This window comes from Nesoenas mayeri (genome assembly GCF_963082525.1).
Source record: "Nesoenas mayeri genome assembly, chromosome: 2".
Taxonomy (NCBI): domain Eukaryota; kingdom Metazoa; phylum Chordata; class Aves; order Columbiformes; family Columbidae; genus Nesoenas; species Nesoenas mayeri.
The window spans coordinates 101,493,425-101,507,168 of NC_137543.1; the positions used below are offsets into that span (position 1 = coordinate 101,493,425).

The 13,744-nt window shown below is 36.1% G+C and overlaps 1 protein-coding gene across 8 annotated transcripts in view; it reads left to right on the top strand.

Annotated features, from left to right (window-relative positions):
* The window catches only part of ATP9B (ATPase phospholipid transporting 9B (putative)), a 167,107-nt gene that overhangs the window by 81,150 nt on the left and 72,213 nt on the right, over positions 1 to 13,744 (top strand). For all 8 annotated transcript variants that reach the window (XM_080339199.1, XM_080339205.1, XM_080339204.1 and 5 more), the window contains 2 exons: positions 133 to 208; positions 7,461 to 7,537. In XM_080339199.1, the coding sequence (XP_080195325.1) occupies positions 133 to 208; positions 7,461 to 7,537 (153 nt within the window). The remainder of the gene's footprint in view (positions 1 to 132; positions 209 to 7,460; positions 7,538 to 13,744) is intronic.

Below are 13,744 nucleotides of genomic sequence, written 5' to 3' on the forward strand. Positions count from 1 at the left end.
TTAATACTATTATGCAGTAATTGGTACAAGGACCAGACATCCTATGAAAGTTATTCAGATGGTTTGGTGTTGTTCTTAAGTATGACTGTCTGTGGTGTCAGTCTACTTACTAGCTGTTTGTATTTTTAACAGGAGGACAGTGATCCAGCAGTTCATGAAAGCCTAAGCATAGAAAATACATTATGGGCAAGCACTGTTGTTGCTTCAGGTAAGTGTTGCAATATCAAAGCTGATAATGTATCTAAGAACTTTTGTGGAGTGTATATTTTTACAATGTGGGATATTAATGGCTTTTGAAAACCTTTTGTCTTCCAGGCTATTAATTTCTTACTCCTTTGTTGTCTGCCTTCCCATTGGTTTCATCATGCTACTCAAGATTTTTTCATACCTTTTTAATCTTCCTTAATAGTTTACTTGCTTTTTGTGTGTGGTTTTGTTTGGGTTTTTTTTCTGTTTTGTTTGGGATTTTTTGTTTGTGTTTTTGTTTGATTTTGTTTTGGTTTTTTTGACTTAAATTTTGCTTTTCCAGTAGTGCTGTCCCTTGTACCCCACTAAAGTCACTGACCTCTTTGTTTTGATTAAAATTTCAGGATGTGAAATGCTGTGTTCAGCTCACTGTGGGTAGGGCCTTGCTGAAAAGCAAGGGAGGTTTTACATGTGTTAGGAGTTTTATGTATACTCCATGCTGTAGATAGTTTGCTTAAGATCTTTGTTCAGCCAAAATCTTTATCAGAAAGTATATATTAGCTATACAGTTATGCAATTTTAAAACAATGGTGCCTAAATACTAGTCATGTTTCATATATGCCTCAGATATTATAAGGAGTAGCTAGATCCTGCATTCAGAATTTAAGCAATTCTAACTTTTAAGAGCAGAAAACTAGTTTCTTCCATTGCTTGCTCTATATAAGAAAAGTAAAAAGGACTGTAGAAAAAAGGGCTGTGCTTATTTTTCTGCACAAAAAGAATGAGAATAAGGAGTAAGGAGAGTGTCATTTCTGAAAAGGGTCAAGGATTCAAGGGGAATTGGAACAGTAGGAAACACAAGCCAGGAGGAGGATGGATGTGGAGAGAGGGGAAGAAAGTAAAAAAAGGTCTCTACCTGGCTTGTAAAGTTGTTCCCTACAGTGAAGGCTTCTTACATCAGTGAGGGGCCCACTGGAGCTTGGTGGGGAAGAGATCGAGTTTGAGGCGGTGGCAGAGGAGTCTGTGACTGAGTGCTCCTTTCAGGAGCCTGAGAAGATTGTTGTGTTCTTTGATGCTCAGTGTTTGGTTTGATTGCAGTGGGAAACTGTTCTCTCTAAAACTGCTTGGTCAAATGAATGATGCCTAAAACTGATGTCAGTTAGGCTGTTAACTTGAGTAGCGAAGATCTGTAACTGTGTGTAAAAAAGATGCTGCTCATGAATTAGATATTTCAATACTGTAAATTCATTTTTAATTTGCTTTTCCCCCAGATTTATATACAGGGGAAAACTACATTTGCAAAGTCAGTAATTCTGAATCAGTAATTTTGAATTTTAATTGAAAACTGTTCATGCTTTCATTTCCATGGTAGGTGACTTCATTTTGTTTAGAAGTGTAGTTAATGTCTGAGGCCTCCTATCTACCATCTAAACTTGGCACCCAAATTAATGGTAACAGCGCTCCTTAAAATTTATGCCTTAGCATGTGTTTGGACTTCTTTATTTCTTAGGGGTCTTGTGAAGGTTTAGTTATTTATGAAGGACTTGAGTTCATTATTAATGATGGCAGTAGAAAAAGAGGAGAAGATAATTCTCTTGTTGGAGCGTGGTGGTGAATAGTGAAATAAGACTCCAAGGGAGACTCAGAGCAACTCATTGAATGATACAAAGTAAAAATATTGAATGGCTCTTGGAAACTGCATCCGCTTCTAAAGGGAAAAATGACTCGATCAAGTAATTAAAAGGGTAGCATGATGTGCATACAGACCTTGGTTGAGCTAAGGTAGCAGAGAGAAATAATTACCTTCAGTAACTGATTTTGTGACACTGTATCTTCTTAATCTAAACTTTTACATGTCATTCATTTTGCGTACGTTATCTCATATTAACTACAATTTAATACTGTGATAACGTATCCCTTTCATGTAAGTACTGCAGTTATCAAGCTTGTAAGATTTCTCTTTGGATATTTGCTTGTTCTCTATGGCATCATAAATCCAGATTTTAAGAATTACTCAGCACCTCTGGGGAGGTAATTTTAGCATTTGATGGCATTAGGCTTTTAAGAAAGAGGCAGATATTGTTGCCTTCAGTCTGTTGCTCATCTAATGTATAAGATCTTCTAGGTGCACTGTGCATATAGTCATGAAGAAGATGATAAGGCAAAACAATTAACTGATAGTTAAAACTAAGATGTTCTAGATTTGATTGATAACGGATATATCATTCAGTTGTTGTCATCTCACTTCCAAGTCACGTATACATAGCTAAGTTACGTACTTGATGCTAAGCTAGTTAAATTTGAATTTTTATAGTTTTTTTTTCTTTCTTTTAAAATTAGTCTTCATAATTGAATTTCCAAGATTTGTGAAAAATGAGAATCTTGTTAATAAAAGCACTGGTCACTGACTGCATTATAAGCACATATAAACTGCCTTACTTAAAGCCTGCCATGGCAGAATGTCAGAGGTGGACTCTGCTTCCAGAAGTTTGCAGGCACCTCTGTGTCCCCTCCACTACCATGGACTGTCACAGTCCTTGATGATATCTGAAAAAATTAGTGGAAGGTTGCACTTGCCCACAACCTCCGCGGATGAGTGCCACTCAGATTCCGTGAAAAGAGAATAAACAGCCTGTAGCATGTGAAAGTCTGTACTGTTTCTCTAGTTTGTAGGTAGCTACCTTACCTCAACCATACTTGTATCTTATTTCAGTCTGTTACATGCAGGTATTTTTCACCCAAAAGTATACAATGTCTATAAGCAAACCTGATCTTCTATTACTTTACCACTGTGATTCAAGAAAGTGTGTCTGTAGCCTGTGCCCAGATGGTTGGGATGCAGCTCTGCCCTGCAGCGTCGTCTGGACATCTTTCCACTTCCCTGAAGTAGGGTAGTCTGGAAGGCATCCTAGCCTAGAAGGCTGCTGCCTCCAATGCTCTTTAAGCAGCCTGGACATCATCTTTTTCTAAGCCAAGCAAATATGTGATCTGTTGCTCTTGTGACTATGTAATACCTTTGTCAGCCCCTTGAAGGTTGTTAAAAAGCATTTTGGCTCAATCTGCACTATTATCTTGACCTAAAACTGACCAATGCTGTCAGTCTCAGGGATGGAAACAGGGAGCTGAATCACTGACACCAAGGAAAAGAATATGTAGCCAAGTTGCAGGTACGAAGCCTTATTTAATTTTAAAAAAGGTTTTGCATAGGACATGCAGGACAGGTGTTGGGTGAAGGGGTTCTTTCCATTTTCCTCCTTTCAGTGATTATATATTTGCTGAATATCCTGATATTCCCTTTGTCATATGACATAAACTACATCGCATCAGCTAGGAGAGTCCACTATCTCTAAGACACTTGCTGTTGCTATTTGTCAAGGTGATGAAGAAGGTCAAGGTCAGGCCAGGAAAAGTGTTTGGGGAATTATGTGAGGAATACCTCAGAAAACTTGATCTCTGGTTGCTGATGTCCTAACAGTTTCAGAGGAGTGAGACCATAAATCAATCATCTTGCAGATCAGTAACAGTAAATATAAGTCTATAAATGTTTCAAAGAATCCTATCAACTATGTGTTGAATGCAGATTGCCAAAGCTCACTAAAACATCATGATACTACAATAATGGATTCTACAGGAAAAAAAAGCACCTGTTGCTAGACCAGTACAAGTGACAAAAATATTTGTTATTATTTAAGACTTTTTATTTTCTTTTTGAATTTTGGAACCCAAAATTTGGTTCAACAAAATCATGTAGTGTCAACTCAAGAGTAAACAATTCCACAGCCTTTTTATATCAACAAATAAAGTTCAGGAGAGAAAGATTCCTCAAATTTGTACATTTTGAAGGTGTTTACATTCCTTGGATTCAGTGCGTCTCCTTACTTGTTAGAATAGCAATAAGCAAAATGGGGGGGGAACTGACCCACCTAATATGTATTATATACTTATATGTTGTGGTCTCAAAATTGATGAGTTTAGATATCTAAATGGAGATTCCTACTGCTACCATACCACATCTGAAGTGTTTTCTGCACCTTGCTGTAAAGCCCTGATAGAGATCTGGTTACTTTGTGTATGATGTTTATCATAACTACAGAAAGTATAAAGACTAATTTGCCAAGATCACACCAGAAGCTGCTGTCTAGAATGGCAATCAAACCCCCTCTCTCAAGTCCAAAGCATGTAACTATCCTTTTGGTATTCTTTAATAAGTGAGATAGGAAAAAATATTCTGACTTACAGGCAACATCACAGTGAGTTTCAAAAAAGGTACAGAGTCTATGTGTCATTCTTAATATCTCTTATTACTGTGGAATTTTTACTTGAGACATGGTTTATTTCTTACAGTGTGTGTATATTATATGATTGAAATATCTGGGGAATTCTGGAAAGGATTTTTGACTTGTTTTTTTGATACTGCTGTTCCACACTTCAAGGCATTTTTAAAATAATTGAATTTTACCTTTGCTTGTTTCCCTTTGTTTTAATAATAGTGCTTGAAGGAAAGGAAGTTTTGGTTAGTGGAAACTTGAAAAACTGCTATTGCTGAAGAAACAACTTTAAATATAACCAAATAATTTAAACTACTGATTACTTTGAAAACCTCTTAAGTTATCTTTAATAAAATTACTTCTTTTTCAAATCATTTGTATTCCTGACATCGCTGACTGTGGTGTTTGTGTTTATTGAAAGCTTTGGCAGATTTCCTTTTGGAAAGGGAGAGAGGAAAATCAGCAGTTAAATTTTAAAAAGGTCCGCTACAGTATGGACTTTTTGCACTCCAATTACTGTAATGATCAGTGTGGTTCAAACTCTAAACAAGATAATACAGTTTTCTGAGAGACCTGCTGAGATATCTATTAAGAGGAGTTTTGTATTAATGGAATTCTGTGATCATTTGGGCAGGTGTCTAAAGTGATTGCAAAGTCACTTTAGATAAAATCAGAACAATTTGTATAACTGCACAGCTGTAAAAAGCACTATTTGTGCCAAGTCCTACACACAATTTTAATTAATTTGAGCACTCTCTTTGTTTTATATGGTTCATGTAGTGCTTGGGAGATACCAAAAATTATATAATTACACACTGGATTTCGGAGTATGACTATTTGTGTGTGTTAATTCTGCACAAGTCCTCTTTTATCTCTTTTCCAGGTCCACATGTTTATTCTTGTGGTATCTCTTGCAACTCCACTCTCCTTTGTTAACTACTCTGCCCTTACAAATTGGTTGTTGGCCGATGTACATGAGAACCAGTTTGCATAGAGGCCCATACATAGAAATACTTGAGTCATTGCTTTTAATAAGCCCAGGCTTGTGGTACAGCTGTGCTTCCAGGGACCCTGAATTGGATTCAGTTCTTTCTCTTGTGGGCCAGGGTAGAGTTCAGTGCACGTATGAATCTTTCTTTGCAGCTGGTACTAGGCTTAGATTTGCTGAAGATAATGAGAGAGGATAGTGGGTAAAAAACCAACCAACCAACCAAAAAGCGTCTAGAACACCAAAAGTGTCCCAGTGCAGCCACTGTGGGACAACACCAAAATTAGGCTTGGAGTTCCCTACACTAATGTAATTCAGGTCTAAGGAACTGTAGATTTACCAGTGATAATGTGCTAGTAACTTAACAGCCTCAAAAGCCTAAAATCAAAACTCAATGCCTCATCTGGATTTAGCCAAAATTATGCCCAAAATTCAGTAATCAAAATGGATTTTATGTGACTTTCACCTTTGAAACCATCTTATCAAGGAACAAAATAAGAAATGAGTAGGAGAGATTGTGTTCCCAATCTGCAGCAGCTTAGCCAGGTGAAATACACTGGCAAGGGGTGTCATCTGGAAGAGAGGTGTCCTCCCCAGCTTTTGGAGAGCTGAGGAGCTGCAAAGGCAGAGCTTGGTGGGGTGTGCAGGAGGTAGTTCCCCACAGGGTGTCCTCCAGTATATTGTGACCGTGGGTCAGAGATCAGCTCAAGGGATCACTCTAAAATCAAGTGCTCCAAAGTGACATGGGCATTGGTTGAAGACCAGTAGAAAGAGTTCAGAAATTATGGATCAATGACTCTTCTTTTACAAAAATCAGGAGGAATTTTGGGGGTGTGCTGCCTATATACTAATGTGCAGATTTTCACACAGAACTGTCAGCAGAAGCAAACTAGCTCTGTTATTTTATGTCATGCCAAGAGAAGTCTTAAGAAAAAGGTTTACTATGGAGAAGAACATAATAGAACTAATTTTTAATTGTCCAGAAGATGTAATGTATCACCCTGTTGATTTAGAGTTTTCCCGTATGTTCTCATTTTTGAGTAAATGAAACTTCTGTTCTTTAATGACATCGTTAACTGTCATCTTTTTTCCTTTGTATGTTCTTTCAATTTTTTATGACCCTGTTATGCTGCAGGAGTAGTGATAGTAGATCTTGCATGTGGTCCTGATTGCCAAAGAATAATTAAGTTACTTAACATTAGACAAATGTGTAATCCTGAAACAATTTTTAAGGTTTTCTGAGCAGGGTGTTTCTGACAAGTTATGTTAGTTATTTCTTTATAGCATAAAGACAACAAAAAAAATCACATTATTGGTTGTACTACCATAAAGCCATTTCAGGTAATTCAAAAAAGTAATAGAAATAAGGTTTTTGTTTTGTGCTAGAAAGTATGATACTGGCATATTAATAAAAACCTACATTTTTGTTTAATGTTTTAGTGATGCTGAAGCCAAGTTTTCCTATAGTATCCAGCAAAAAATTACTAAAAGATAATTGGAGCTGGGGAATCATTTTTAGAAGTTAATGAACAGGAGAATATTTTTATATGGCATTCTATCAAAATAATGCATTGGGTGAGCTAGATTTTACATTATTATAGATGGCAGAGCTAGCAGGCAATTTGTGCATGGTGTGTTCAGCACCATTGTACTCGTGTTTGTATTCCTTGTGAAAGGCAGTTATTTATGCTGCGTGTTAACTAATGAAAACAGGTGGAGACAATTTTAAGTTTAAACGTAAGCTTTTAACCAGTTACATTGAAAGTATTTTTTCTGTTAAAAAGAAGGAAACCATGTTGCCTCCTTCATGAATATTAACTAAAGAAGTTATAATGATCCTTCATAGTCGATTCTGAAAAACAACATTCACGATACTATGTACATTCAATAAATATTTGGGCTTCTTCATACAATTGATTTGTTTGAGGAAGTATAAATTACTGCAAGTTATAATCCAGACAAATTTTCTTTTAACTATTTGACACCTCTCTTTTACTTTTTGTTCATTTGTTTTTCAGGAACTGTAATTGGCGTTGTCATTTACACGGGCAAGGAAACTCGAAGTGTAATGAACACATCCAATCCGAAAAATAAGGTAAGTTAACCTTACTGTGGCATTTCTTATGTTTGTTTTCATAAAACTTAAAAATAGATGTACCTAAACCCAAAAGTTCTTACTCCGATGTATTTCCTGTGTGCTGGACTGATTTAAACTTTGGTATGAGAAGTGAATTTGACCTTGGTCTCGTTTTGGAAGTAAAATTATTCTTCCTTGAGCTAGGAGCGTTACAGGTACTAATGGAAACATTTGTCTTCGAAGTATAAATGCACTTCTTCAGACTTTCATACTTCTGTCTTATAGCTAAATGTTCATTCTCACTTCGCTTCTCAGATTATTTTACTGTAAAATATTTGGTCAAAGCTACATGGTAGTTTTAAGGAATGTTTATTACAGACTACTAAAATTTATTCAGGCTCCCAGTGGCAGTAGAGCAAGATCACTGAGGTTCCAGTCAGTACCCAGAACTCTCTTCCAGTGATTTTTTTAAGCAATGAAAGCATTGTCAAGAGATTTGTCTGTTCAAAAGATACCAGAAGTTTGAGTGCTTCTGTCTATACAAGGTTCTTTCAGTTCAGAACAAAGCAAATAGCTTTTTCATTTCATCAGTAATGTTTCTAATGTGAGTTGAGGAGGGGCCTCAATTATAAAGAAATGACACTTTGGTTATAGGCTGTATCTTGTAACCTAGACCTGTGTTTAGTAAGAAGTTACTTAATTACATTAAGAAAGGAAAAAATTCTTGCAAGAGGTTTAGAAAAAATCAATTGTGACAGGTTGCCATTTTCATGCTGTTCATAATAAGTTGCTCTGAGTAGGAATATCAAGAATGATAATACAAATTGCTTGAAGCAGTTATTGCAGTCCCCTGAGTATATTGATTTGTGTCTAATAAAGAGATGCTTTTAAATGTCTCATTGACAGAGACAGGTGATATGTACCATTACATGGATTAAGGTGGTCTTTTATTATTTTAATCTTTGTAACATACATTTTAAAATAATGTAAAGTGGAGTAAAATGGAACCAGAATTTTTATCGTGCATAATTATTTCCTATTCCATCTGATACAAAGATGAGCACTTTAGCAACAGAATCTTTCTCTAAGAATTCTGAACAACTTTTGACTAATAAATAATTCTCACAGGTGTTTAAATTAGTCCCCTGTCAATTCACTATATTAAATATACATAAGTGTTATATGCTTTAGCCAAATTCCGCAGATTTTGGCAGTATATTAGATTTTCAGTAAATGTTTGTTAAAACTTTTTAGTACATTAATATTTTGCACAGAAAACTATGACGACGGGTGAAAGGTTTTGTGCTTAAAATTTCCTGATGTTTTGAAAATGACTATTGAAATAGTTGCTCCAAATTTTCGTCAGCACAAGAGGAAGTAGCAGATAAACCTACTGAAAGAAGATCCAGCAGCATGTTGACAAGCTGCAGCATGGTTTTTACTATTATTTCAATGCATGGGACCACCTTCGCTTGTATAATACTTTAATGTTATAGCTGCTAACACTTAAATGTTTTGTTCTTTCATCTACAGTGGGGAACCTAAATAAACTTAGAATTTTCATGAAGCACTAAGAAGAAAAACATGTGTACACATACACACATGTGCACATACACAAACTAAGCCAAGTCCTAATAATAATATCTGACATATATTACACTATCAGTATATGAACACTATCTAGAATAATTAGCTTAGGAACAACTCTTGAGAGGTTTGGCCTGGACACGAGGAGGCATTTCTTTACCTGAGAGGGTGCTCAAACCCCGAAACAGGCTTCCTAGAGAGGTGGTCGATGCCCCAAGCCTGTCTGTGTTTAAGAGGTATCTGGACAATGGCCTCACTAACATGCCTTAACTTTTGGTCAGCCCTGAATTGGTCACGCAGTTGGATTAGGTGATCATTGTAGGTCCCTTCCAACTGAGATAGTCTATTCTAATCAGAAATCATGCTTTTAAATAGCCTTTTATCTGCCACTGATAAAACAGGTGATGCTTGTGTAACTAAACTGTGCTCATTAGTTGTTTCCAGGCCTTTCAAGGAGTTATTGACCAATTAAGATGTTCACTACTACAAATATGTATATTCATTTATTCCTTGGAGGTGCTTAGTTCTTTGCACCATAGTTAGCTGATAGGAAACTACTAAATGTGAAGACTGAGACTTAATATAGTGTATGTAAAATTACCTGCTCTGAATGTCTCTGCCTTGTTAGTTGTGCTATAGAATATTGCAAAAATTTAAAGATTAATCTTGTACTGAACAGGTGAAGACTTTCTCTAGAGCCTATTTTCTACATCAACTCTGCATCATTGTTCAAAATACTCTGTAAATGTGTCTTGTGTGTACCAGTTGCTCATCAGTAATATTGGTGTGGGGGTTTTCTGTCTTTGGAGTGACCATTCTTGTTTAAAGCAGTAGCCTACAAGTAACATGACAAGTAAGGATGGATTTGGGAACTGAAAACAGTTAAGTAAGTGATGAAATGCAGCTCTTCGTTGTAAAAATATCATTGGCAATGTTTTTTAACTTGTAGTTTTAACTCTGCCTTTCTGTGGAGTTATCTTACTGTCTCTGTGTCTTTTATTTGTGACTTCAGGGTTTTTATTATAATACTGTGGCTTGAGGTAGGTTTGCATACTTCTCTAAGATTACATCATTTGCTGCCCAGAGGTGATACTGGCTGCTAGATAGCCTTGCAGCAGGTAGACAGCAGCAGTCAGTTCATTCCTCTGTTGTGTATTTGGGTGGGAGTATCTCCTGTGTTTCCTCAAGCTTGACAATAAAGATGACATGTTGGTTAAGGGTAAGTAGCATTAGAAGCCAAAAGGAGGGCAAAGTGAGTCTAAAATAGGTTTTGAGATTAGAAGATGCATTACAGCTGAAAGATTAGAGATGCAAACATTAAAATAAATAAATATGCACCAAATTCTTAATGAAACAAAATTTAAATTAAGTTGATCAGTTGTGATATTGCTGCAAACTGACAAGGAAGTAAATCTGTCCCTTCTTCTGCTTTAGGGAAGAATTGTTACAAATACTATTTAGAAGTGCTTCAAAATGGCAGATGTCACTCTGCTGCTACTTAAAAACAAATAAAAATAATATTATAGAGATTTTCCAGTAAAATGTGTTGATATGGTCTTGTTGGGAATGTAGTTCAGTGAGGCTTGTATCATCTGGCTTAGGAAGAAAGCAAACACTGAGATCTATGATTCTGAATTTACACTGTCAAACTGAAACTTCTATGTCAAGAAATAAGCAAGAAATACATGGGCTAGACTCTTATAATTCCCCTCATCATTGAAATACACATAGATGCTTCAGTTGTGTTTCTTGCTGGAGTATATAACATTACTGCTGTACTTAGGACTATTAACTTGGTATTTCTAATAGCAAATTTTTAGTTTTCCTGCTTAAGGGTAGATGGTTTTTGACTAAAACAAAATTTAGAGATGCATTCCTGTTCTATAAATGCTGAGTAAAAGACTGAAACTGAAATAAGTTTAAGCAACATTACATATGAAAACCAGTGACATGTATGTACCTGTTCAAGCATGTCACTTATCTGTACGTTAAAGTTAGAAGGATTTATTGTGTTTGCTGAAGTATTTAGTCATTCAACCAACAATTTTCTTAAAGTCAACACTTTGTTGTTTTATTACAATTATAAAAATTGTTTCATTGCCTAAGGATGCAGACACGGTCTGAAAAACACAAAGATAGAAGAGAATTTTCTTAATGGATCAATTCAATATGTTTTTAATTCCAAACAGTATAAAGAAAAAATATATCTGACAAGGTTTAATTTCAGTCTAAAATGATATATGTTTTGTGCTTTAAATAAATGCAGAAATGGTAACATTATTATGGTGTAATGGTGTAATCCTCTCTGCATTTTACCTCATTGGCAGTCACATCAGCTTACTTAGGAATGCAGTTCCAGCCTTAAAAAAAAAAAAAATCAGATTGAATTGTGCTCCTCACAATGCAGTAATCAGTAATCAATCCTATTTGGATAGATATTCTTAAACCTTGGCTTTCTGGATGAAGTTGAACTTGTCAATGCTAAAGGTCATTTATAGGTGTTAATTAACCAAGGGGGAAATTAACAAACTAAGGTTATTTATTTATTATTTTTTTTTGTCTGGCATTTTGCAGTATTCTCATTCTTGCCTATTTAATGTGCATAATAGGGTTTTGTTATCTAAATTTAAACTTGCTTACTCAGTTTTGATCTCCATAGAACACAAGATTGCTAACACAGCCCTTCTGGAAATGTGACCGGTTTTGATCAGTGGCAGCAGATTTTGGGGGTAAAGTTAAAAAAAAAACACAATATGCTTGGAGGGAGATGGAAATGAATTCAAGGGAATATATTTTGTGTACTAAGACTGAAACACTAAAATTACTTGGACTGTGCAATCTATCTATCTACACTCAGAATGTACACAGTAATGCGTCAAAGTGAGCAGAAATTATCTTCAATAGAACTGAGAAATCAGTAGCCTCTCTAAAGGAGCTAGAGCATGTAATCTGCCTAGTTTGCTTCAGATCAGTACAAAAATAGTGTTTATATTGCTAATCCTTACAAGCAGCATTCAAAATACTCTTTTTTTTTTTTTTTTCCGTGTATTATGGAATTCTACATCTGCTGTTATGCTTTGACATCAGAAGTAAAGCTTCATAGTAACTATTCTGTGTTCATCAAAATAGTGATAATATTTTTGTTTCTCTAATCCTTAGCTAGCCTGTAAGATAAATACCATGTCTTGTGGTTGATGCTTTGCTGATTTTATAAATGTTGATTGTTTGGTTTTTTTTCTTTAAACAGATGGAAATCTGAGAATTGGTATTGGTTTTGTGTGTGTGTTGCCCTTGGTTATTTGAAAATGGCCTCACTGTGGTGAGCCTTGAAGTAATAAAGTTTTTATTTTCTGGTAAACTGAGGAAAAGTCACTTTGCCTCTCACTCTTCCCTCCCACAAAACTGCTCTTTCAAGTATTTTGTGACCAAATTTACTTCTCAACATAGAAAAGACTTCCCTATTCTTGCCCTTCTCTCTCCCCCATTCTGTGAGAATTCTTAAAAAATACTTCCTGAAAAAGAACACCCCTCCCACCCTTACTTCTTTATTTGGAGTGAAATAGAGTGGCTGAAGCAGATTAATGTGTTCCGAGAAACTGATACCAATTTACCCAGCATTTTCAGTACTCAAAATACATGCTTCTCTTGCCTCGATGCACTTTTTTTGAACATCCATAAATTCGGTTGTCCAACATCTTGTAGTTCATTAATAAGCCATTCTTACCTGTTCTGCCTCAAAGGCTGACATTTGTGAGTCCAACTGGCATTTCTGTTCATGAGTACCTGTGTCAGCAGTAGTAGCTCTTCTGTACTATGCCACCAGTCTTCCCAGAACAGTAGAATCAGATCATGAATCTTGCATGTCGGTGTAGACAGAGGGAAGAAAATGCACCATGAAATCCCCTGTCAGATAACAAAACGAAGAATTTGCTGTTACGTAAAGACCTTCAGAAGGGCCTTAGAAATGCATTTACTTTATCCTGCTGCTGTACTCTTGTGCAAGGGCCCAGTAACTTGACTTGCCTGTTTTTCTTATTGAATCAATCATTGAGGTTCGTAGTCTATTTGAGAAGAATGTCTTTCTGTGGCTGTATGCCTGGAAGGCCTAGGATAAAAGCAAAACCTTGAAAACTGTTTTGTGGCTCTTAATGACAAATTTCAAGGATTTATGAGAAGAAAGGGGTTTATGCAGCACTTTTTATTGGAGTATGGTCTGCTGTGCTTAATTCTCCTAAAAACTCCTCTTGGTATGAGATTAAATTGATAAGTTGTCTCCGACAGATAGTAAGTAGTCCCCAATCTCAGTTTGTCCCCTGTAACCAGAGCTTCTGTCTGAGAATGTGCTTAACCACCAGCTTCCCTTGAAGTATGAGAATCCCTCTTTTGGTGTACAGGAGAATTGTTGGGATCAGGCTGTGATAAAATACACGTAGTACTGGTGCTTCTCTCTGTGTCCTCTCTCATCTCTGAGCAAAGGAATGAAAGTAGCAAAAGCCAGAAAACAGAGCATCCCCTCTCAAAGTCTAGAGTGTGTTGGTGAGATGGATGGAGCAGTGTGAGATGAGGAGAACAAAAGACATCTTTCCTGAAAAGTTTGGAAGGAAAAGGCTGAATGGCAGAGCAAGCTACCCTTGTCCT